We start from the raw sequence: 26358 nt of genomic DNA, 5'->3' as shown, positions 1-26358 counted from the left end.
CCATCACTTTGGGTGAGGACTGCTTCAGGGATGCCCCATGACTGGCCATTTATATACCATCTGCGTACAGCTATTCCTGTGCCTACTTCGAAGAAGGTTGCTCGGTTTGCCTCTGCACGGGCCGGCCATGCGGGCCATCCTCTCGACTTACGCTGATGACGTGCTGCTGACGGTCACAGATCCCATTGACTTGCGGAGGACGCGCGAGTGCCAACAGACCTTTTCTGTCAGGTCTGCCACAAGAATCAGTTGGGAGAAATATTCTAGATTCCTGGTGGGACACTGACGAGTCGGCTCCCTGCCAGAGTAGCACCACGCACATCCTCTATCTGGGAGTCCACCTTAGCCACCTTAGAAACTGGCAGGATGAGAGGCAAAAGTCACCACTCGGCTAGGGCAGTGGACAGGACTGCTCTGAATGTTTTCCTACTGGGGCCAAGCACTGGTCATAAACCAACTGGTGGTCTCGATGCTGTGGTACTGGTTGGTTACTTTGGCCCTGCTTCTTGCATTTGCCACCAAGATCCAGAAGAAGGTTTTCGATTTCTTCTGGGGCAAGAGGAAACATTGGGTCTTTGCCTGGGTCCTGACTCTTCCATTTGAGGAGGGTGGGAAGACGGCGGTATGTGTCTGCACCCAGGCTGTGACTCTCCGCCTTCAGACCCTGCAAAGATACCTGTATGTCGAGCATCCTTCCAGATGTTGTACACTGGTGAACTTTTTTTTTACACTGGCAGATGGCCTCCAAGGCGACATGTGGCTCCTGGCGGAGCGTCTCTGTTGGAGTCTGGAACATGGTAACCTCCAGTCGGGGCTCTCTCCTACCGGTGGAGTGGAGTGCCTCGTCTATCCAGGCGGCCAGCTCCAGGGATGGACTGACGGGTGGTGGAGAAGACGATGCGCCTGGGACACCCCTTTCTGTGGGTGAACATTGCACGGAGGGGTTTCCTTTACGGGCTGCCTCTGCACACTCTCCACAACCTCGCACTCGTCAGCTTGCTGGACACGCCCTGGTGGTCTGTGTTGCCATCTGGCGGTAAGGGAAAACCCCAGTGGAGGTCTCGCATGCGGAGTCCTTCCCCTTTACATCAGGAACCTGGGGTGTCGAGTTCTGCACAGAGCAGTCCCGTGCCATAGACGTTTAGGCAGGTTCATGGACTCCCAGTCCACCTGCGATTTCTGCGGCCTGTTTGGGTCCATGATCCATGTCTATCTGGAGTGTCTGAGGTTGCAGCTGCTGTTGGAGCATTTGAAGGGGCTGCTCCTCAGGATTTGGTCGCACTTCAGCCACACACTCCTTTCATTGGGCACCCAGTGCAGAGTGGTGTGGACCAGGAGGAGGATCTTCTCGTCATATCTGTCAGATACAGGTTGAATCCCCCTCAGCACTGTTCAATTCATCACTCTCAGGGCAGGTGCAGCATACAAAAACATAAAACAGGGTTAGATACAGCGTAAAGCTCCCTTTTCACTGTCCCATGAAACACTCCCAGGACAGGTGCAGCAAAACAAATGACAATAAATGCTTTTGATACACAGTGAATTGCATTCCTTAGAGGGTGGCAGTAGAAAAGTGGAAAAGAATGTCATTGAATTCTTCCGCAGAATTTTTAAAAATAAATCACATTCTCTGATCTAAATACAGAATAGTGGCATTTTAGTTCACATGTGAGTCCTTTTGCCCTCATCTTTCACAGCCTGGTACTAGCTGACTGTGAATGAGAAAAAAAGGATTATATACAGAGTGAGATTGAATCTATCTTCACTCCTTTTCCCTTTTCTCCTGTGTCTCCCTCCCTCTCTCACTCTTTCTATCCCCTCTCTCACTCTGCCTAATCCTTGATTCCCCTCGCTCTCTCTTTCTGTTTCTTTCTCTCCCCCCCCCACCCCGCCTCTCTCCCTCTCCCGCTCTCGGAAGCTTCTCTGCATCAGCCGCTCGACTCTCTATTTGTCCTCTCTCCCAATCGCTCTGTTACCCTTTCCCACCTTCATCACCTTTGTGCACTCCCTCTCACATCCTCTTCCACTCACTCTAGTACCCTCTCCCACTTTTACCATAACTCTTTCTCTCTCTCCGTCCCATTCTCCCTGCCACTCTCCGTCGTTTCTAGGGCTGTTCATCTTTCTATCCCTCCCTGTTTTAAGGACGTAAGATAAAAGTGCAGAAGCAGAACACATGCCACTCAGACGTGTTTTCACAAATGAGCCTTTGATGTACGTCCTCCAAGGTATGCACAATGGCAGGATTTTAATATGTAGGTGCAGCTAGCTGTTTGGAAGGCAAATTGTGTCACATTAGTATTATACTGAATCTCAGTCGCTAACAGCAGTGGAACACCAGATCCCTGTGCCAATGTGTTACTAGGAGTATTTGTCACTGTAAAATTGTTCGATGTTGAAATCATTGCTTCAGGTGAGTGATCTCTCCACTCCATGTTTTAGTAACGCAATATTTGACAACTAGGTAGATTGTTGCTTTTTATCGAAAATGTTTGGTGGTATGCATATAAAGTGAAATATATTGCGTGATCCCTTTTCATACTGAACTGGTTGAGGAGAAACAGATTTCGTCTACTAACTGACAGTCAAACAGCAGGACAGCATTGTTTCAGCATTTGCATCCGCCGGATAATAAAAATATTACCCTGAGTATAGTTATTATAAACATTAAAATAAAAGCAAAATACTGCGAATGCTGGAAATCTGAAATTTTTTAAAAGGAATGTAAAAAAAAAAGGAAGAAAAAATAACTAAAAATGACTAAAAATGAAAGTAAAGTGGGGGGCTGCCATGCTCTGAAATTATTGAACTCAATGTTCAGTCCGGCAGGCTGTAGTGTGCCTAATCGGTAGATGAGATGCTGTTCCTCGAGCTTGCGTTGATGTTTTTTTTAAAGGAATGTAAAAAAAAGGAAGAAAAAATAACTTGTTTTTGTATTATAAACATTATATTTGTTAAACCATTATTAAACCATTCAGCTCTCTGACTGATTATGGTTTGACCGAGCAGTTCCTATCTGTCATTATGAGTCTGAAATGCGAAAGCTCCAGCAAGCATTGCATTTAGCTCGTGAGGTGTATCCCTGCGGGGAGAGATGCCTGTCACTGAGGAAGATACAGATTGCGTTTCCATTAGACAGATAACAGAAAGGGACAGTAAATAATAGCGTTCATAAATAGTGAATAATTAAACAAATAGCGTGCCCCTCTGAGTCTGCTATCATAGAAATATAGAAAATAGGAGCAGGAGCAGGCCATTCAGCCCTTCGAGCCTGCTCCACCATTCATTATGATCATGGCTAATCATCCAACTCAGTAGCCTGTTCCCACTTTCACCCCATACCCTTTGATCCATTCAGATGCAAGAGCAATATCTAACTCCTTCTTGAAAACATATAATGTTTTGGCCTCATCTGCTTTCGGCGGTAGAGAATTCCACAGGCTCACCACTCTCTGGATGAATAAATTTCTCCTCATGTCAGTCCTGAAAGGTTTACCCCATATCCTTAGACTATGACCCCTGGTTCTGGACTCCTGCACCATCGGGAACCTCCTTCCTGCATCTACCTTATCAAGTCCTGTTAGAATTTTATAGGTTTATATGAGATCGCCCCTCACTCTTCTGAACTCCAGGGAACATAATCCTAACCGACTCAATGGCTCCTCAAACGTCAGTCCCGCCACACCGTTAATTAGTCTGCTAAACCTTCGCTGCACTCCCTCTATAAAAGGAACATCCTTCGTCAGTTGCACCCAACTCCAGCTCCTCACAGACCGCGTCAGGGAACTGGAGCTGGAGCTGGATGAACTTCGGATCATTCGGGAGGCTGAGGGCGTGATTGAGAGCAGTTATAGGGAAGTAATGACACCAAAGTTACAGGGTAAAGGTAGCTGGGTGACCATCAGGGGAGGGAAAGGGAATAGGTCCACAGTGCAGGGATCCACTGTGGCCGTTCCCCTAAATAATAAGTATACCATTTTGGATACGGTTGGGGGGTTGGACCTACAAGGGAAAAGCCACAGCCGCCAAGTCTCTGGCACTGAGCCTGGCTCTGTGGCTCAGAAGGGAAGTGGGGAGAATAGGAGAGCGATAGTCATAGGAGATTCAATAGTTAGAGGAACAGACAGGAGTTTCTGTGGTAGCGAACGAGACTCCCGGATGGTATGTTGCCTCCCGGGTGCCAGAGTCAGGGATGTGTCGGATCGAGTCCACAGGCTTCATAAGGAGGAGGGGGAGCCGCCAGAAGTCTTGGTACACATCGGTACCAATGACATAGCTAAGAAAAGGGATGAGGACCTGAAAAGCGAATATAGGGTGTTAAGTTGGAAGCTAAAAGGCAGGACGAGCAGAGTCGTAATCTCAGGATTGATACCGGTGCCACGTGCTAGTGAGCCGAGAAACAGGGAGCGAGTGCAGCTGAACACGTGGCTACAGAGCTGGAGTAGGAGGGAGGGCTTCAGATATGTGGATCATTGGGATACCTTCTGAGGAAGGTGGGACCTGTACAAGAAGGACGGGATGCATCTGAACTGGAGGGGCACCAATACCCTGGGCGGGAGGTTTGCGAGAGCTCTTCGGGAGGGTTAAAACTTGTTTGGCAGGGGGATGGGAACCGGACCTACGGATCAGTGGAAGAGGTAGCTGTTGAACAGGCAGATACAGCGTGCAAAGAGTCTGTGAGGAAGGTTAGTCAGTTGACAGGGCACAGTTGCAGCCAATATGATGAGTTGAAGTGTGTCTATTTTAACACAAGAAGTGTTAGGAATAAGGTTGATGAACTTGGAGCATGGATCAGTACTTGGAGCTACGTTGTTGTGACCATTATGGAGAATTGGATATCACAGGGGATGGAATGGATGTTGGATGTTCCGGGGTTTCGATGTTTCAAAAGGAATAGGGAGGTAAAAGAGGTGGGGGAGTGGCATTGCTAATCTTGGATAGTATCACAGCTGCAGAAAGGGAGGTCGTCGAGGAGTGTTTGTCTACTGAGTCATTATGGGTGGAAATCAGAAACAGGAAAGGAGCAGTCACTTTATTGGGAGTTTTCCTTAGACCTCCAAATAGCAACAGAGACACGGAGGAACAGATTGGGATGCAGATTTTGGAAAGGTGCAGAAGTAACAGGGCTGTTGTCATGGGTGACTTCAACTTCCCTAATATTGATTGGAACCTCCTTAGTGCAAATTGCTTGGATGGTGCAGTTTTTGTCAGGTGTGTGCAGGAAGGTTTCCTGACTCAATATGTAGATAGGCCGACTAGAGGGGAGGCTATGTTTGATTTGGTGCTTGGCAACGAACCAGGCCAGGTGGCAGATCTCTCGGTGGGAGAGCATTTCGGTGATAGTGATCACAACTCCCTGACCTTTAATATAGTCATGGATAGGGACAGAAACAGATGGGATGGGAAAATATTTAATTGGGGAGGGGGAATTACAATGCTATTAGGCAGGAATTGGGGAGCATAAATTGGGAACAGATGTTCTCAGGGAAATGCACGACAGAAATGTGGAGGTTGTTTAGGTAGCACTTGCTGCGACTGCTGGATAGGTTTGTCCCGATGTGGCAAGGAAGGGATGGTAGGGTGAAGGAACCTTGGATGACAAGAGATGTGGAACAGCTAGTCAAGAGGAAGAAGGAAGCTTACTTAAGGTTGAGGAAGCAAGGATCAGCCAGGGCTCCAGAGGCTTACAAGGTAGCCAGGAAGGAACTGAAGAATGGACTTAGGAGAGCTAGAAGGGGTCATGAAAAAATCTTGGCGGGCAGGATTAAGGAAAATCCCAAGGCGTTCTACACTTATGTGAGGAACAAGAGGATGGCCAGAGTGAGGGTAGGGCCGATCAAGGATAGTGGAGGGAACTTGTGCCTGGAGTCTGAGGAGGTAGGGGAGGTCCTTAATGAATACTTTGCTTCAGTATTCAGTAGTGATAGGGACCTGGTCGTTTGTGAGGACAGCGTGAAACAGGCTGATATGCTCGAACAGGTTGATGTTAAGAGGGAGGCTGTGCTGTCAATTTTGAAAGACATGAGGACAGATGGATATACCCAAGGATGTTACGGGAAGCGAGGGAAGAAATTGCAGCGCCTTTGGCGATGATCTTTGCGTCCTCACTGTCCACTGGAATAGGACCAGATGATTGGACGGTGGAAAATGTTATTCCCTTGTTCAAGAAATGGAATAGGGATAACCCTGGGAATTATAGAGCAGTCATTCTTACGTCTGTAGTTGGCAAATTATTGGAAAGGATTCTGAGAGAAAGGATATATAATTATTTGGAAAAGCATAGTTTGATTAGAGACAGTCAGCATGGCTTTGTGAGGGGCAGGTCATGCCTCACAAGCCTTATTGAATTCTTTGAAGATGTGACAAAACACATTGATGCAAGAAGAGCAGTGGATGTGGTGTATATGGATTTTAGCAAGGCGTTTGATAAGGCTCCCCATGGTAGGCTCATTCAGGAAGCAAGGAGGCATGGGATACAGGGAACGTTGGCTGCCTGGATACATAATTGGCTGGCCCATAGAAGACAGAGGGTGGTAGTAGATGGAAAGTATTCAGCCTGGAGCTCGGTGATCGGCGGTGTTCTGCAGGGATCTGTTCTGGGACCTCTGCTCTTTGTGATTGATATAAATGACTTGGATGAGGAAGTGGAAGGCTGGGTTAGCAAGTTGGCCGATGACACAAAGGTTGCTGGAGTTGTGGATAATGTGGAAGGCTGTTGTAGGTTGCAACGGGACATTGACAGGATGCAGAGCTGGGCTGAGAAGTGGCAGATGGAGTTCAACCTGGAAAAGTGTGAAGTGATTCATTTTGGAAGGTCGGATTTGAATGCAAAACACAGGCTTAAAGACAGGATTCTTGGTAGTGTGGAGGAACAGAGGGATCTTGGGCACCATGTCCATAGATCGCTCAATGTTGCCACCCAAGTTGATAGGGTTGTTAATAATGGTGTGTTGGCTTTCATTAACACGGGGATTGAGTTTAAGAGTCGCAAGGTATGCTGCCATTCTATAAAGCCCTGGTTAGACCACACTTGGAATATTGTGCTCATTTCTGGTCGCCTCGTTATAGGAAGGATGTGGAAGCATTAGAGAGGGTGCAGAGGAGATTTACCAGGATGCTGCCTGGACTATAGGGCATGTCTTACTTAGAAAGGTTGATGGAGCTAGGGCTTTTCTCATTGAAGCGAAGAAGGATGAGAGGTGACTTGATAGAAGGGTACAAGATGATGAAAGGCATAGATAGAGTGGATATCCAGAGACTTTTTCCCAGGCTGGAAAGGGCTATCACCAGGGGGCATAATTTGAAGGTGATTGGAGACAGGTTTAGGGGAGATGTCAGAGGTAGGTTCTTTACACAGAGAGTGGTGGGTGCGTGGAATGCACTGCCAGCAGTGGTAGTAGAAGCAGATACATTAGGGACATTTAAGCGACTCTTGGATAGGTACATGGATGATAGTAGAATGAAGGGTATGTAGGTTTTTGATCTTAGAGTAGGTTAAAGGTTCGGCACAACATCGTGGGCCGAAGGGCCTGTACTGTTCAGTTTAGTTTTAGTTTAGAGATACAGCACTGAAACAGGCCCTTTGGCCCACCTAGTCTGTGCCGACCATCAACCACCCATTTCTACTAATCCTACACTAATTCCATATTCCTACCACATCCCCACCTGTCCCTATATTTCCCTGCCACCTACCTATACTAGGGGCAATTTATAATGGCCACTTAACCTATCAACCAGCAAGTCTTTGGCATGCTGGAGGAAACCGGAGCACCCGGAGGAAACCCACGCAGACACAGGGAGAACTTGCAAACTCCACACAGGCAGTACCCAGAATTGAACCCGGGTCGCTGGAGCTGTGAGGCTGCGGTGCTAACCACTGCGCCACTGTGCCGCCCCAGTACTGTGTTGTACTGTTCTATGTTCTATAGGGGGACCAAAACTGCACACAATATTCCAGGGGTGGCCTCAGCAAGGCCTTGTATCATTGCAGCAAGGCATACCTGTTCCTGTACTCGAACCCTCGCGCTATGAAGTCCAACATACCATTTGCCTTTTTTTACCGCCTGTTGCATCTGCATGCATACCTTCAGCGACTGGTGTGCGAGAACACCCAGGTCTCACTGCATGTTCCCCTCTGGAGTTTATAGCCGTTCATATAATAATCTGCCTTGCTGTTTTTGCTACCAAAGTGGATAACCTCACATTTATCTTCATTATACTGCATCTGCCATCCATTTGCCAACTCACTCAACTTGTCCAAATCACCCTGAAGCTTGTCTGCATCCTCCTCACAACTCTCCCTCCCACCCAGTTTTGTGTCATCTGCAAATTTGGAGATATTACATTTAGTTCCCTCATTTAAATCATTAATGTATATTGTGAATAGCTGGGGTCCTAGCCCCAATCCCTGTGGTACACCACTATACACTGCCTGCCATTCGGAAAAAAAAACATATATTCCTACTCTTTGTTTCCTGTCCGCCAACGGAGTTTCTATCCATCGTCATATACGACGCCCTATCTCTTGCACTTTAATTTTGCATGCTAATCTCTTATGTGAGACTTTGTCGGAAATCTTTTGAAAGTCCAAATAAATCACATCCACTGGCTCCCCATCATCAAATCTGTTCGTTCCATCCTCCAAGAATTCTATTACTTTTGTCAAGCATGATTTCGCTTTCGTAAATCCATGTTGACTCTGCCCAATTCTAGCACTATTCTCTGTGTGGTCTGGTATAAAATCTTTGATGCTGGACTCTGGAATTTCCCCCACTACCGACGTCAGGCTGACTGGTCTATAATTCCCTGCTTTCTCTCTACCTCTCTTTTTTAAACAGTGGGGTTACATCAGCTATCCTTCAATCTGTAGGAACTGTTCCAGAGTCTATAGAATCTTGGCAGATGACCACCAATGCATCCACTATTTCTTGGGACACTTCCTTAATTACTCTGGGATGCATAACATCAGGCCCTGGGTATTTATCGGCCTGCAATCCCATAAAATTCTCCAGCACCATTTCTTTACGAATACTTTCATTTCCAATCTCTCACTAAGCCCTGTGTTCCCCAACAATTCTTGTATGACATTTGTGTCCTCCTTTGTGAAGACAGATCCAAAGTATGCATTTCGTTCGTCTGCCATTTCTTTATTCCCCATAATAAAATCCCCTGTTTCTGAAGGTAAGGGACCTCTATTTGTCTTCAACAATCTTTTTCTCTTCACATACCTCTAGAAACTTTTACAGTCAGTTTTTATGTTCACTGCAAGCTTGCTCTCACACTCTATTTTCCCTTTCTTATTCAATCCCTTGCTCCTCCTTTACTGAATTCTAAGCTTCTCCCAATCCTCAGGTCTGTTATTTTTCCTGGAAAATATAAAAGCCTCTTCCTTGGAACTAATGATACCTCTAATTTCCTTTGTAAGCCATGATTTGGCCATGATTTGGCTACCTTTCTGTTTTACTTTCACGTCAGACAGGGATAAGCAATTCTTGCAATTCATCCATGTGCGCTCTAAATGTTTGCCCCACCGTCATTCCTTTAAGTAACCTTTCCCAATCCATCATGGCCAACTTGCGCCTCATATCTTCGTAGTTTCCTTTGCTAAGATTCAGGGCCCTTTAGTCTGAATCAACTATGTCACTCGTCATCTTGATGAAACATTCTATCAGATTATGGTCCCTCGTCCCCAAGGGGTCTCGCACCACTAGATTGTCAATTATTCTTCACTCATTACACAATACCCAGTCGAGGATGGCCTGTTCTCTAGTTGGTTCCTCAACCAATTGGTCCAGAATACTGTCCCATATACTCTCCAAGAATTTCTTCTCTATGGTATTGTGACTCATTTGACTTGCCCGAACTATATGCAGATTAAAATCACCCATAATTACAGATGTTCCTTTATCGCATGCAACTCTAATTTCCTGCTTAATGCCATTCCCAACATCACCACTAGTTTGGTTGTCTATATATAACTCCCACTAACGTTTTTTCCCCCTTAGTCATTCTCAGCTCGACCCATATAGATTCCACATCGTCAGAGCTAATATGTTTCCTCACTATTGCATTTACCTCCTCTTTAACCAGCAATGCAACTCCACCACCGTTTGCTTTTTGTCTGTCCTTCCTAATTAATTATACACTGAAATGCAAGATATATTAAAAATGTCTGAAAGCAAAACAGAAAAACAATCAATATGCAATTGCTTTAAACGAAACACTCTCTCATTATGTCCTGTCACCTTTAAATATCGGTTCACATGCACCTCCACATCGCGCTGTTGCTACACAATCTTCGGGAAGTCTCCAAGATTGTTTCCCCGAGCCTTTCTGCCGAAATCCACCACCTCACACTTCCCTGTATGAAATCCCATCTATCAGATGTACTCGCGGTTATGATTGTAAACTGCTTTGTTTATCACGAACATTCACGCTTTTTGTAACTGGGAGAAATCTGTTGTATTGGACAATGTAAAACAAATATGAAGTGGAGTTTCATGGTTTATTCATTAATAGTAGACCTATGCCTTGCCACAATTATTTTGCAATTTGAAAAGAGGTACAGAAACTCCACTCGGTGTTGCTTACAATGATGAGAATCTGTTATCTTGCTTTATCAGCCCTCATATTCAACTATCACGATCAAAATAAAAAAGACTGCATTTTGAAACCGGCATAGTGAAGCTGATTCTCACAGTTAAATTTCACTGTATGAGGTGAACAAATGTTTTTTTTTTAACTAAATATTTAATGATTACATTGCGTGAATTGAATTATTTAAGTCAGCAAATCAAAACAAATAATATATGTTAAATGCATTTCGTCATATTAAATGTTGGAATGAATATTGTCTGAACCTGTGCTGTTCATCTTACTGGAATCACATTTAGCTACCCTTCCACAAAAATACTAGCATCACTTGTACTGTACCTAACCATCCGCATATATCACTGACCTTAGTTGCATTGTAACTACATGTCCAGGTATATCACTGACCTCAATTGTACTACAAGTAACTATCCAGGACCATCATTGAACTCATTTCACGGCAACTACCATTGCAGGCGTAGCACTGATGTCACTTGCACTGGGAATAAAATTACAGATAATCAGTGTCCTAACTTACACTTAACAGCGCTCAAAGATATAACACATACTTCATTTGCACCACAGCTATCAATCTAAATATATTATTGATTTCACTTGTATTCTAAACACTCATCCAGATGCATAAAAAAATCATTCATTGTGCATCTACACATCCAAATATATCATCGAACTCGTGCAGCATATCTGAGCTCCACATATATCACTGACCAAGTGTCTTGTCTGAAGCTACACATCCCTTCCCATAATTGACTTGAAATGCACTGTATTTACATTTGCAGTTATGTCAATGCCCTCAATTTTGCTGTAACTACTCATACGGAGATTTCACTGACCTTTACTGTATTTCACCATCCAGGCATATCACTGACCTCACGTGTACTGTAAACACCCAACTATAAAGCAACAGTGGCTTATGTTTATGTGGCGCCTTTTATGTAATTCATGTTCTCAAGACTCTTCACAGAAACTTTGAGAAGACAAACTGGCACGGTTACAGCAGGAAATATTAGGTTAAATAACCACAAGCTTAGTCTATTGTGTATGTCTTAAGGACTGTCTTAAAGATGGAAGATGAAATAGAGAATTAGAAGTGTACACAGAGGGAATTCCAGATCTTCGTGCCAAAGCTGCTAAAAGTGTCACCCCAAATTGCAGAGCGATGAAAATCAGAGATCCTACAGCGGCCAGAATGAGACGAGTGTACATAACCTGGAGGTTTGTGGGCTGGAGCAGATTACAGAGATAGGGAGGGGCGAGGCTTGCAGGAAATTGAAAACTTGAAGGAACATTTTGATGGAAGGGACACCAATGTAGTTGATCGACTATAGAGATGATAGGTGAAAGGGCCTCGCTGTGAGTTAAGACATAAGCAGCAGTTCTATGGAGGTAGAATATTCGAAATGAGCCATTGCACAGGTATGAAAGGAATGGATGAGGTTTTCAACAGCAGAATATCTGAGGCACAGACGATTTCCAACGACGTTCAGTGTGTGGAAATGGGCAGTCTTACTGAAGGTGGGCATATGCGGTTGGAAGCTCATCTAGGGGTCAAACTACACCCCATGTTTGTGTACTGCTTTAATGTGAAACAGATATCGGCGCGAGGGATGAAGTCAGTCGCTCGAGAACGTAGTTTTGAGCGATCAGTCAAGACTATGGTTTCAATCTTCCCAATTTGTAATTCGAGGAAAGGTTTGCTCAGCCAGTACTGGATACTGTACAACAGTCTTAACATTTAGAGACTGTGAAGCGGTCAAGTGCCGTAGTGGTCTAGGGGTAAATGTTAAATATTCGCTGTAATTTTGGCTGATGTCACTGAGGATCGGGCAAGCATTTAAATGAGAAATTAGAGGGACCAAGGATAGATACAGGAGTGAGAAGAGAAGTCACTGATGGTGATTCTCTGTCCACAATTAGATGTCTAAGAATGAACAGAGGTGGCTGCAGCTCCACATAGCGACGGAGAGGCTGTGGTGGAAGATGCTGTGGTCATGCTTGTGAAAGACTGCAGACAGGTCGAGAGGGATCGTTTACCGTTATCACAGTCACATAGGATGTTATTTGTGATGTTGCTCAGATTTGTTTCGGTATTATGGCAGGGGCAGAAACCTGGTTGGAAGGATTCAAAGCATGGAGTTCCAGGAAAGACAGGCACGTATTTTTGAGAAAACGACAGATTCAAGATCTTTTGGGAAGAAAGGGTGGATGGAAGCAGGGTGGTAGTTTGGGAGAACAGAGGGACCAAGGATAAGGTTATTTTGAAAAGAGTAGAAGTGACATCAAATTTGAAGGTGAGAGGGATACAATCTGAAGAAAGGGAACTGTCAGTAATATTGGTTAACCTGAAGTCAGGAAGCCTCTCAGCCCCCTCCATCTGAACAGCTGCCAAACTGAAGCGTGGGGTCTGTCAGCTCCTTAGGGGAGCCGAGCACCAGTTCCTCACACCAGCTTCCTTCTTCCCACCCAAGCCCCTCAACTGAACTTGTCCAGGTGGAAACCAAACCTCAGCCCACCATCTGACTCATAGAGAAAAAACAGAGACAGTGCGGCAACACCTGGGGAATGGAATGGAGACCGTCTCAATAATGTGCCTCCAAAAATACATAAAATAGATAATCAATTCACACAATGTGATCGTCAGCATCTGCAGCATTTTGTTTTCATTTACACACGTTTATTTATTTTTAAGCAGATGTTGGGAGCTACAAATCAAACCAGTGGTGGTGGACGGTGGAAGTGAGTTTTTTTTCCCTTCTTCTCCTCGCCTGCAGACAGAGCTGTGACTAACCTACTGGACAGTTTACATCTTCCAGAGATCACCTCTTTTCCTTGACAATTATGGGGATAAATATAAAGTTCAAGAACACTGGCACCCACCTCTGGGCCGCTCTCTACATTTTTATTTAATCATGAATTGAATAATTGATACAACCGGATATTTCACAGCGACCATGAACTGCTCTCTGAACTTGGACTGGGTCGCCATATAAATAAATGCATTTGTGCAGCTATTTAAATTCTGAAGCATGGTTGCAACGTGTCGAAATATCAATGCAGAATCATTGTAATAATCGGGATTTGCTCCTGCAATGCGATAGCTAAAGAATTGCATGACATCTGTCAACCAGAGAAGTATGAAGCTGCCAGATATGGTGAAGAGTAAAATCACAGTCTTCCTTCTGCTCTCCATCTCTGGGTCACTGCGATTTTCTCCCTTGCTCTGACCCCTCAATACCTTACGGACTCGACTGGCCACTATAATGTGTCTCACTGTTAGTGAGTTGACCAACAGAACTAAAGTGAATGGAAGCAATGGGGTTAAAACCTTATCACACCAGTGAAATCCCACCCATCCGGGCTCACTGTAAAAGCTTGACTTTGGAAAACAGAACAGCGGTACATTGGAGACTATCAATATCGGTTCAAATACAAAGTAGAAAGGAATATTTTTTAAACAGAGCAGAATGCTGGTTATTGCTAAAATCACAGCTGCGGTTTTCTCGGTGCAATATTTAGTTTTCAGCTTTTGGCAACAAATGGCCACAAATCGGTCAAATGAGAAAGTGATGGTGAACCAGACAGAACAGTCTCTTGCTGTGTGAGCCAGGGTAAAGTTAACACTGCAGACCGGAGTGATGTCCAGGAAAGAGCCGCGGAAATAATAACGATTGATTTGTCTCAGTATGACCATCGTGATAATGAGCAATAAATCCGCCGTTGCCATGGCCACCAGGTAGCGAGTGGTGCATGTCGACAGGCCACACTTTCCCCTGGACAGGATCGCAATCGCCGCGAAATTAACTGTGAGAGAGAAGGGAAAGCGACAGGAAATTACTGATCAAACATTCTCCGAGTCTGAGCTTCGTCACATCAGGATTTTGGTAGAAAACGGGTCATTTGGGATCGGATCAGAGGTTGAAGAATCTCAACCATGACTACACCAGTCTCGAACTTTCCTGCTTTAAATGAATCGGGACGGGGGCCTTCAGGCAAACATTCCCAAGAGACTTCTTACACCACCTCATGAGAATGCAAAAATGGAATTCATGATAAAACACTCCCCCTCCAGCCTTGGTGGTGTGAGGGATAATAGGATGCCTTCTGGAGAGGGTCCTCCCATTCTGGTCCGTATCAGATATCCACCGCTCCCCTGCCCAGTACTGGAACCATTTCCATCTTGTCCTTAATTGACATCTCGAAATCTGCATCCCCCCACTGTTGGTGAATGGAACCTAGCAGGATGGACACACCTTCCACGTCCATTTGATTAGCAGCAGAAAAACCTTCCTTATGGGGCCTGGAATTAGACTGTCAGGACTGTTAATATCCACGCCTGAGCATTGGAGAAAAAAAGGAAAATGCTAAAAACACGCAGTAGGTATGGCAGCATCTGTAGAAGGAGTATTAGTAGAGAAATGGTGTTGGGGAAATTGATGGGATTGAATGCCAAGAAATCCCCAGGGCCTGATGGTATGCATCCCAGAGTACTTAATGAAGTGGCCCTTGAAATAGTGTACGCATTGGTGGTCATCTTTCAATAATCTATAGACTCTGAAACAGTTCCTACAGATTGGAGGGTAGCTAATGTAACCCCACTATTTAAAAAGGAAGGTAGAGAGAGAACAGGGAACAACAGACCAGTCATCCAGACGTCGGTAGTGGGGAAAATTCTAGAGCCTATTAACAAATATTTTATATTGGAACACTTGGAGAACAGTGGGAGAATCAGACAGAGTCAGCATGCCTTTACAAAAGGGAAATCATGCTTGACAAATTTACGAGAATTCTTCGAGGATGCAACTAGTAGAGTTGATCAGAGAGAGCCAGTGGATCTAGTTCATTTGAACTTTCAGAAGGATTTCGACAAAGTCCTACATAAGAGATTAGCATGTAAAACTGAAGTGTATGGGATTGGGAGTAGTCTATTGCGATGGATAGAAAATTGGTTGGCCGACAGGAAACAAAGTATAAGGATAAATGGCTCTTTTTCCAAATGTCAGGCAGTGACTAGTGGGGCACCACAGGGATTGGTGCTCGGACCCCAGCTATTCACAAGTATATTCATGGTATAGATGAGGGAGCTAAATGTAATATCTCCAGATTGGCAGATAAGACAAAACTGGCTGGGAGGGTAAGTTGTGAGGAGGATGCAGGGAGGCTTCAGGGTGATTTGGACAAATTGAGTGAGTGGGCTAATGCATGGCAGATGCAGTATAATGTGGATAAATGTGAGGTTTTCCACTTTGGTAGCAGACACAGGAAGGCCTATTATTATCTGAATGGCTATAAACAGAGAGAGGGGAATATGCAGCGAGACATGGGTGTTCTCGTACACCAGTCGCTGAAGGTAAGCATGCAGGTGCAACAGGAGGTAAAATAGGCAAATGGTATGTTGGCCTTCATAGCGAGAGGGTTCGGGTACAGAAGCAGGGATGCCTTGCTGCAATGATACAGGGCTTTGGTGAGGCCACACCTAGTACTAGGATGTTGCCTGGTATGGAAGGAAGGTCTTACGAGGAAAGGCTGAGGGACTTGGGGTTGTTTTCGTTAGAGAGAAGGAGGAGGAGAGGTGACTTAATAGAGACATACAAGATAATCAGAGGGTTAGATAGGGTGGATAGTGAGAGTCTTTTTCCTCGGATGAGGATGGCAAACACGAGGGGACATAGCTTTAAGTTGAGGGGTGAAAGATATAGGACAGATGTCAGAGGTAGTTTCTTTACGCAGAGAGTAGTAGGGGCGTGGAACGTCCTGCCTGCAACAGTAGTAGACTCGCCAACTTTAAGGGCATTTAAGTGGTCATTGGATAGACATATGGATGTAAATGGAATAGTGTAGGTCAGATGATCGGCGCAACATCGAGGGCTGAAGGGCCTGTACTGCGCTGTAATATTCTAATTCTAATTCTAATTCTAATACTGTGTGCAGTTTTGGTCTCCCAATCTGAGGAAGGATGTTCTTGTTCTAGAGGGATTGCAGCGGAGGTTTACCAGACTGATTCCTGGGATGGCGGGACTGACATATGAGGAAAGATTGAGTCGGTTAGGATTATATTCACTGGAGTTCAGAAGAGTGAGGGGGATCTCATGGAAACCTATACAAGTGGAACACGACTTGACAGGGGAGATGCAGGAAGGATGTTCCCGATGGTGGAGGAGTCGAGAACTAGGGGCCTAAGGATACGGGGTAAAGCTTTCAGGACTGAGATGTGGAGAAATTTCTTCACCCAGAGAGTGGTGTGTCTGTGGAATTCGCTACTTCAGAAAGCAGTTGAGGCCAACATATTGAATGTTTTCAAAAAGGAGTAAGATATAGCTCTTGGGTCTAAAGGGGTCAAAGGGTATAGGGCGAAAGCCGGAACAGGCTATTGAGTTGGATTATAAACCATGATCATAATGAATGGCGGAGCAGTCTTCAAGGGCCGAAGAGGCTACTCCTGCTCCTATTTTCTGTGGTTTTATGTTTCTAAACAGAGTTAACGTTTTATTCGATAACCTTTCATCTAAACTGGAAGATTTTCGAGATTAACAATCCTGAAGGATTTATAGAGAAGTAAAGTGGCAGAGAGAGGAGGAACAAAATCAACGCCGAAGTGCTGTGATGGGTGGAGGTCAAAAGGGAATGCAGGTTATTGCTAAAATCACAGCTGCATTTCTCTTTGTGCTATAATGAGCTTTCAGCTTTTGGTAACATAGAAACCTAGAAACATAGAAAATAGGAGCAGGAGTAGTCCATTGGGCCCATCGAGCCTGCTCCGCCATTCATTATGATCATGGCTGATCATCAAACTGAATAACCAGTTCCTGCTTTCCCCCCATATCCTTTGATCACTTTTGCCCAAAGAGCTATATCTAACTCCTTCTTGAAATATACAATGTTTTGACCTCAACAGCTTTCTGTTGTAGCGAATTCCACAGGCTCACCACTCTCTTATCGAAGCAACTTTTCCGCCTCTCAGTCCTGAAAGGTTTACCCCATATCCTGAGACTATTAACCCTTGTATGTGTACTTCCCCACCATCGGCAACATTCCTTCCTGGATCTACACTGTCAAGTACTGTTAGAATTGTATAGGTTTCGATGAGATCAGTCTGGTAAACCTTCGCTGCACTCTCTCTACAGCAAGAACAACCGTCCTCCGATGAGGAGACCAAATCTGCACGCATTATTCCACGTGTGGCCTCACCAAGGCCCTGTATAATTGCAGCAAGACATCCCTGTTCCTGTACTCGAATCCTCTGGCTTTGAAGGCAAACACACCCTCCCCCAATCCGTTTTCCTTTCTACCACCTGTTGCACCTGCATGCTTATCTTCGGCGACTGGGCTACGAGAAAACGCTGGTCTCGTTGCATATTCCCCTCTATCAGTTTATAGCCGTTCAGATAATAATCTGCCTTCCTGTTTTTGCTACTAAAGTGGATACCCTCACATTTATCCACTGTATACTGCATCTGCCATGCATCTGCCCACTCACTCAACTTGTCCAAATCACCCTGAAGCCTCTCTGCATCCTCCTCACAACTTACCCTCCTACCGATCTTTGTGTCATCTGCATAATTGGAGATATTACATTTTGTTCCCTCATCTAAATCATTAGTATGTATTGTGAATAGTTGGGGTCAAAGCACCGATCCCTGTGTTACCTCACTAGTCTATGCCTGCCCTTTGGAAAAAGAACCAGTTATTCCTACTCTTTGTCTGCAAACCAAATTTCTATCCATCGCAATACATTACCCCCAACCCCATGTGCTTTAACTATCCACGCTAACCTCTTTTGTGGGACTTTGTCGAAACTCTTCTGAAAGTCCAAATAATCCATATCCACTGGCTCCCCCTCATTAACTCTATTAATTACATCCTCGAAGAATTTCTAGTCGGTTTGTCAAGCATGATTTCCCTTTCTTAAATTGATGCTGACTCTATCCGATTCTACCACTGTTCTCCAAGTGCTCTGCTATAAAATCTTTGATAATGGTCTCTAGAATTTTCCCCACTACCGACGTAAAGCTGACTGGTCTATAATTCCCTACTTTCCCATCCACCTCCCTTTTGAAATAGTGGGGTTACAATAGCTGCCCTCCAATCTGTAGGAACTGCTCCAAAGTCTATAGAATCTTGAAATATGACCACCAATGCATCCAATATTTCTAGGCCACTTCCTTAATTACTCTGGGATGTAGATTATCTGGCCCTGGGGATTTATCAGCCTTCAGTCGCATCAATTTCCCAACAATATTTCTCTACCAGTACCGATTTCCTGCAGGCACTCAATGTGTACTCCAACATTTCTGGTACGTTATTTGTGTCCTCCTTTGTGAAGACAGAACCAAAGTATGCATTTAGTTGATCAGCTACTTCATTGTTCTCCTTAATAAAGTCACCTGTTTCAAACTGTTATGGACCTACATTTGTATTCACCAAACCTTTTCTCTTCACATACCTGTAGAAACTTTTATACTCAGTTTCTAATGTTCCCTTGTAGCTTACTTTCATACTCTACTTTCCCCTTCTTAATCATTCCCTTCATATTTCTTTGCTGAATTCTAAACTGCTCCCAATCTTCAGTTTTATTGTTTTTTTCTGGTGAATTTGTATGCCGTTTCCATGGATCTAATGCAATCTCTAATTTTCCCTGTAAGCCCTGGTTTGGCTACCTTTCCCGTTTTACTTTTGCGCTTGACAGGAATAAACAATTGTTGTAGTTCACCTATGCCCTCTTTGAATTTTTGCCTCTCCACCGTCATCCCTTAAGTGATGTTTTCCGATCCACTATAGCCAACTCGCGCCACTTAACTTCGTAGTTTCCTTTATTAAGATTCAGGACCCGAATGTCAGAATCAACTATGTCACTCCCCATCTTGATGAATAATTCTCTTATATTATGGTCTCTCATCTCCAAAGGGTCTCTAGATAGCCAATTATTTCTATCTCAATACACAATACCCAGTCTAAGATGACTTGTTCTCTAGTTGATTCCTCAATGGATTGGTCCAGAAGTCCATCCCGTAGACACGCCATGAATTCCTCCTCTGCGGTATTGTGACTAATTTGGTTTGTCCAATCTATATGCAGGTTAAAGACACCCGTAATTACAAATGTTTCTTTACCGCATGCATCTCTAATTTACTGTTTACTGCCATTCCCAGCATCGACACTGCAGTTTGGGGTCTATATGCAACCGCCATTAATGTCCTTTTGCCCCTTAGTGCTTCTCCGCTCTAGCCATGCATATTCCACATAATCAGAGCCAATATCCTGCCCCACTATTGCGTGAATTTCCTCTTTTACCAGCAATGCAACCCCAATACCTTTTAATTTTTCTCTATCCTTCCTAACTGTGGAACACCCCTGGATGTTCATATCCCATCACTGCTCACTCTGCAGCCATGTCTCTGAAATCTCGACTATATCATACCCGTAAACATTTATTTGCACGATTAATTAATCCACTTTATTGTGAATGCTATGCGTGTTAAGGCAGAAAGCCTTAAGGCCTGTGTTTTAAACATTACCTGCCCCCTTCCCACTATTTTCCACTGTGGCCCTGTTTGATTCTCGCCCCTGATTTCTCTGCCTCACTTTCCTTATTCTCCTTATTGTCTTTTGTTCTTGTCCTTGATCCCCCCTCCTCTGACACCCTGAAAGGTTTCCCATCCCCCTGTCATTTTAGTGAAAATCGACCCCAACCACTCTCGAAAATACTCCACCGAGGACATCAGTCCTGGTCCTGCCAAGGTGTAACCCGTGCAGTTTGTACTCGTCCCACCTCACCCAGAACTGGTCCCACTGTCACAGGAGTCGAAACACTCCCATTTACACCATCTCTTCAGTCACGTATTCATCCAATATATCCTGCTATTTCTACTGTGACAAGCACATGGCACTGGTAGGAATCATGAGATCAGTACCTTTGACGTCCTACTTTTCAACTTACTTCCTAAGTCCGTATATTTTGCTTTTATGACCTCATCCTTTATCTTTTAACCAGGTCTTTTGAACAAATGTGTGCCACGACCACTGGCTGGTCACCCTCCCCATTCAGAATGTCCTGTATCCTTGACCCTAGCACCAAGGAGGCAACATACCAAGCTGGAGTCTCATTTCCGGCCACATAATTGCCCCCCTATTCCCTTTGCAATTGAAAACCATATAACTATTGCATTTCTACACTCCCGTGTGCAGCAGAGCCTACCGTGGTGCAACATACTGGGCTGCTGCTGCTTTCTGCTGAGAGGCGATTCCCCCCAACTGTATGAAAAGCAGTAGATCTGATTTGCAGTGGAATAGCCACAGGAAATTCCTGAACTGCCTGCCTGGTCCTCTTGTTCTGCCTGGTGGTCACCCATTCCCTTCCTGCCTGCGGAGTGTGAGTCTGCGGTGTGACCTCCTCTCCATACGTGCTATCCACATTACTCTCCGCCTCGTAGAAGCCTCACAGTGTCCCCAGCCGCCGCTGCAGCTCAGAAATCCGGGCTTCCAGGAGCTACTGCTGGAGACACTTCCTGCACACATGCTGCTCCCGGGCACTGGAATTGTTCCCGGCTTTCCCCATCGAGCACGAGGAGCACACCATAGCTTTACACACTCCTGCCATGAATTAACCCTTTAAATTAAACTTTTGGAAGATGCTTAATATCAAACAATATTAATTACCCTGGTCCTCATTACCACAGAGCTCCCTAAAAACACTACATACTATATATGAAAATAAACTGTAGACCTTTCTTACCGCAGTTACGAAGCCAGCTATTTACAGCTATTCCCTGATAGCAGTGACTGACCAGCCAATCACCTTGCAGCTTTCCTGTGATGTCACCATTGACATTTTATTTCAAACTCTGGCACCCCTGGATTGCTCTGCCCGAAGGTAAAAGAATGGTCTTCAGCCCTCAGGGTCGATTTACAGGCTCCACTCTCGGCGTTCTCCCCACATGTCTGCTCCACGCCTTTTATCTCCGCTTCCAGAAGGTAAGAGACTGGACCTCGATCATCGGGTTCGATCTATAGGGTCCACTTTTGGCGTTCTCCCCACACGTCCACTCCGCTCCGCTCGTCTCTGCTCCCAGAAGGTAAGAGATTGGACCTTGATCCTCAGGTTCAATTTAAAGGCTCCACTCTCGGGGTTCTCCCCACAGATACTCTCTGCTCCTCTCGGTTCCGCTCGTGGAAGGTGAGAGACTGGACCTCGATCATCGGGTTCGATTTAAAGCTCCACTCTCGGAGTTCTCCCCACAGATCCTCTCTACTCCTCTTCGTTCCACTCCTGGAAGGTAAGAGATTGGACCTCGATCTTCGGGTTCGATTTACAGGCTCCACTCTTGGTGTTCTCCCCACACGTCCGCTCCGCTCGTATCTGCTCCCAGAAGGTAAGTGACTGGACCTCGATCCTCGGGTTCGATTTGTGGGGTCCACGCTTGGCGTTCACGCCACAGATCCTCTCCGCTCCCAGAAGGGAGAACAAATGGCCTCAAATCGGTCGAAGCAGAAAGCGACGGTGAACCATACAAAACAGTCTCTTGCTGTACGAACCAGGGAAATTAGAACACTATAGGCAGGGATGACGTCCAGGAAAGAGTCTGGGATATAGTAATGACTAATGGGCCTCAGTATGATGTCAGTGCTAATGAGCCCTACATCCGCCGTTGCCATGGCCACCAGGTAGCTAGTGGTGCAAGTGGAAAGGCCACACTTGCCCCGGGACAGGATCACAATCGCGACCAAATTAACTGTGAGAGAGAAAAGGATAAGAGACTGGTCCAACATTCCCCGTGTCAGAGCTCAGTCAATAACGTTAACAAATGTCAACAGCGACCTCAAGCGCCTCGGGCCTTTCATTTTTAAAGGAATCAAAACTGTGGCCTTCAGCCATACACAATCAAGAGACGTTTGGCATTTCTGATCAGAACCTACAAATTGAATTCATGATCAAATCTTCGTGGTGTGGGGGGTACCAGGACGCCCTCGGGACCAGACTATCCTAACTGGTCAAGAATCAAGGTGACCAGTGGTGTTCTGCAGGGATCTGTTCTGGGACCTCTGCTCTTTGCGATTTTTATAAATGACTTGGATGAGGAAGTGGAAGGCTGGGTTAGTAGGTTTTCCGATGACACAAAGGTTGCTGGAGCTGTGGATAGTGTGGATGGTAGTTGTAGGTTGCAACGGGACATTGACAGGATACAGAGCTGGGCTGAGAAGTGGCAGATGGAGTTCAATCTGGAAAAGTGTGAAGTGATTCATTTTGGAAGGTCGAATTTGAATGCAGACTACTGGTTTAAAGACAGGATTCTTGGCAGTGTGAAGGAACAGAGGGATCTTGGGGTCCACGTCCATAGATCCCTCAAAGTAGCCACCCAAGTTGTTAAGAAGGCATATGATGTGTTGGTTTTCATTAACAAGGGGATTGAGTTTAAGAGACGCAAGGTTATGCTGCAGCTCTATAAAGCCCTGGTTCGACCACACTTGGAATATTGTGTTCAGTTCTGATCGCCTCATTATAGGAAGGATGTGGAAGCTTTAGAGAGGGTGCAGAGGAGATTTACCAGGATGCTGCCTGGACTGGAGGGCATGTCTTCCGAAGAAAGGTTGAGGGAGCGAGGGCTTTTCTCATTGGAGCGAAGAAGGATGAGAGGTGACTTGATAGAGGGGTCCAAGATGATGAGAGGCATAGATAGAGTGGATAGCCAGAGACCTTTTTCCCAGGGCGGAAAGGGCTATCACCAGGGGGCATAATTTTAAGGTGATTGGAGGAAGGTTTAGGGGAGATGTCAGAAATAGGTTATTTAGACAGAGAGTGGTGGGTGTGTGGAATGCACTGCCAGCGGTGGTACTGGAAACAGATACATTAGGGACATTTAAGTGACTCACGGATAGGTACATGGATGATAGTCGAATGAAGGGTTTGTAGGTAGTTGATCTTAGAGTAGATTCAATGGTCGACACAACATCATGGGCCGAAGGGCCTGTACTGTGCTGCACTGTTCTATGTGCTATGGTCTATGTTCTAATCAGATACCATCTGCTCCACTGCCCAGGATTTGAACCCTCTCCACATTATCCTGGATTTGACACAGTGGAAATCTGCAATACCCTGCAGTTGGTGAATGGAGCCATGCAGGTTCTGACACTACTTGAACCTCCATAGAATTGGGATCAAAAACAACTTCTGGCGTTGTGGATAGGGCAATCATCTTCATGTCTTTTCTCTCTCCCCCATTCCACTCCCGCTTCCCGTCCTCCTCCACTGCCCTGCCTCTCACAGAACTTGGAGCTTGCTGCCGGAATGAGGCGCCGGCACAGGACTGGGGATCAGGTAGGCCCAGAACCTATCCCCCTCCCTCTCCCTCTGTCTCCTGCACCCTCATCCCTTCACACTTGCCTTGACACCCAATCCCCCTCCCCGTTCATGGACCACGCTGCAGGAAGGAAGACCTCCTCCCTGGGTTTGGGAATCGGACACACTTCCAATCACCTCTCCTCCTGTCCCTTCCTCCCCCTCTCATTGTGCCCCCCCCGCCCCTTTCCTCGGACTTGGACCACACTCGTGGGCATGAGGATCAACCACGGATTTGGGGATCGACATCCCAGATGTGAGAGATGGCGAGGTCTCTGGAGTTGTGGATTGGATACCTCCACAGTAACCCAGAGTCATGGTTTGTTTAGCCCTGGTCTTGAATCCTCCATAACCCAGCAGAATCCAAGTCTGTCAGTCAGGGCGGGAAACCTTTCAAGGATAAAATGGACGGAATGTTGAGTTAATGCCATGAAATTACTGTCCCACCTCTATCATGCGCATCTGTTGATATCCAGCCCGAAGCATTGCAGAAAAAGGTACCTGCTGATGATGCAGTACATCTGATAGAAACAGAAAATCTGAAAACACCCAGTAGCTAGGCAGCATCTGTACAGGGTGAAACAGAGTTCACGATTCAGCTCGATAAACTTTCATTTGAGCTGGAATATATTCGAGATTAGCAATCCTGAAGGAATTGTAGAGAAGAGAAAAGTGGGGTACAGGGGAGGAAAAAAAACAGCACCGAAGCTCTGTGATGGATACTGGTCCGGAGTGATTCAGTGACAGAAGGGATCATCGTGCATGGATAATGGAACAATGAAAGAAACAAATGATGCCGCCAGTAGAAGTGTAAATGTTTACAATCGAATAACAGGGCAGGAGGAAAGCATAGAAAATCTGACCAAGAGAAGACAGTTGTTAAAGAATGTGATGGAGAAAGGTTAATGGATCCAAGGGCTGAGGAGCAACCAATAGTCAGTGAACTGATAGGGGATCCAGATCCCATTCACCTGCTCACAGCCCCTCCATTCTCAGTGAGTTTGGCTTTTGGCATTATCCCTTCGCAGCAGAGACCTTCTGAGAGAATGGAACGGTGGTTATGACCTGAAACGTTTCATCTCAGACTGATGTACAAGAAAGTGCCCACATGAAAATTGCAGAGCTGTATCTGTGTGAAGAATGATGGGGATCAGAGTGTGCTGAGGGTGGGGTGGGGGAGCGGGTTGGGGTGGGTGGTGCAATTCCATTCACTGTGAGTTACATGACAGCTCGGATTTTCTGGGCTGTGGAATGCTAAAGGGCATCTGGAGAAGCTCCAAGCTTCGAAGGAAGGAAGTCAAGTCATGAGAGTTTTGAGATAGTAGGGGCAGAATGTAGCAGTTGGTGTAATTTCAGCAGCTGTAGAGAAGAGAGAAATCTGGTAGGGAGAAACTAAACTGTCCGAAACCATTCATTAAATCCAATAAAAAAGCGTCAAGACATTTTATTTAGTTCTGGGAATATAATTGATAAAATGATCAAGAAAAGGGTAAACATTCTGATTTGGATGCATCGCATCAGTCACAATCAAAACTAGACGTTGATTAAGTTATGCATGTATTGGTTTATTACTGTATGGTTAATCAGCTAACGTGTCAATTTAAACATTTAATTCGTTTGTTGTCTGCTGTGGCCAACATGCCAGACCATTTGGGTTATTGTGTTATATGAGGCATTATGAGCTCCAGGTAAACTTTTGCTTTTTTAAGGCTGGGAAGCCAGTCCAGGCAAAATCTATCAGATTACACCTCTTGAGAAGGCATGAAGTTCTGTGCAGAAGAGACAGTACTTAAGAGGAAATGTCGGTGACCTTGAAGAACATGAGTGCTCGTATACCCATGTTGCCCAGGTACATTATCTCAAATGGAAGTTGTAATTAAAAGCCAGTCGAATGAGGCTGACTGGCACGTGGCGTGGTGGTCAGAAAATGATTACAATCAGGAGTCTTGTAAGGTGTTGGTGCGCGAAAAAATGGGAGTATTCAGATATTGTATCACAATCTGACAGATACAGTCTTCCCCACGTTGTGAGGGATCAAGACCCAAAAGAGGGACAGGCCCTTTGCTTCTTTCAGCGAAGAATATTCGACTGGGGAGTGCTCCTGAGAAATCTGCAAGTTTATCTTCCTCAGTTTGTCCAGCCTAAGGTTACGTCCAATGAACGTTCTGCAATTGCTATCCAAGTGTATCTGTAGCCTTAATAGATGAAGTCTTGTCCGGAGCCAAATTAAGTATGTGCATTGAACTTCATGTTGCAGCAGAAACACACTTTCAAAATTTGAAGACAAATCCATAACGAGAGTACTGTTAATGCAGGGGAACAGTGCAATAAGCTACCCGAATATATTATAAAAATAACTAATAAACTTGAACAATGGCAAGTTAATTTCATTATAGCTAAGTGTGCGGTGCTGCATT

General features: G+C 45.2%; 1 protein-coding gene across 1 annotated transcript; it reads right to left on the bottom strand.

Annotated features, from left to right (window-relative positions):
* Nucleotides 1-13510: 13510 nt before the first annotated feature.
* LOC137355898 (probable G-protein coupled receptor 139) lies at nucleotides 13511-17963 on the bottom strand. The gene is made up of 2 exons (XM_068021512.1): nucleotides 17840-17963; nucleotides 13511-14412 (listed from the first exon to the last, which is right to left on the bottom strand). The coding sequence occupies exons 1-2, from the start codon at nucleotides 17961-17963 to the stop codon at nucleotides 13511-13513; spliced, it is 1026 nt and encodes a 341-aa protein (XP_067877613.1).
* Nucleotides 17964-26358: the final 8395 nt, after the last annotated feature.

The sequence above is a fragment of the Heterodontus francisci genome, chromosome 44, assembly GCF_036365525.1.
Source record: "Heterodontus francisci isolate sHetFra1 chromosome 44, sHetFra1.hap1, whole genome shotgun sequence".
NCBI classification, from domain to species: domain Eukaryota; kingdom Metazoa; phylum Chordata; class Chondrichthyes; order Heterodontiformes; family Heterodontidae; genus Heterodontus; species Heterodontus francisci.
The sequence above is the reverse complement of the archived record's forward strand: the minus strand, read 5'-3'. Positions and strand labels throughout refer to the sequence as shown.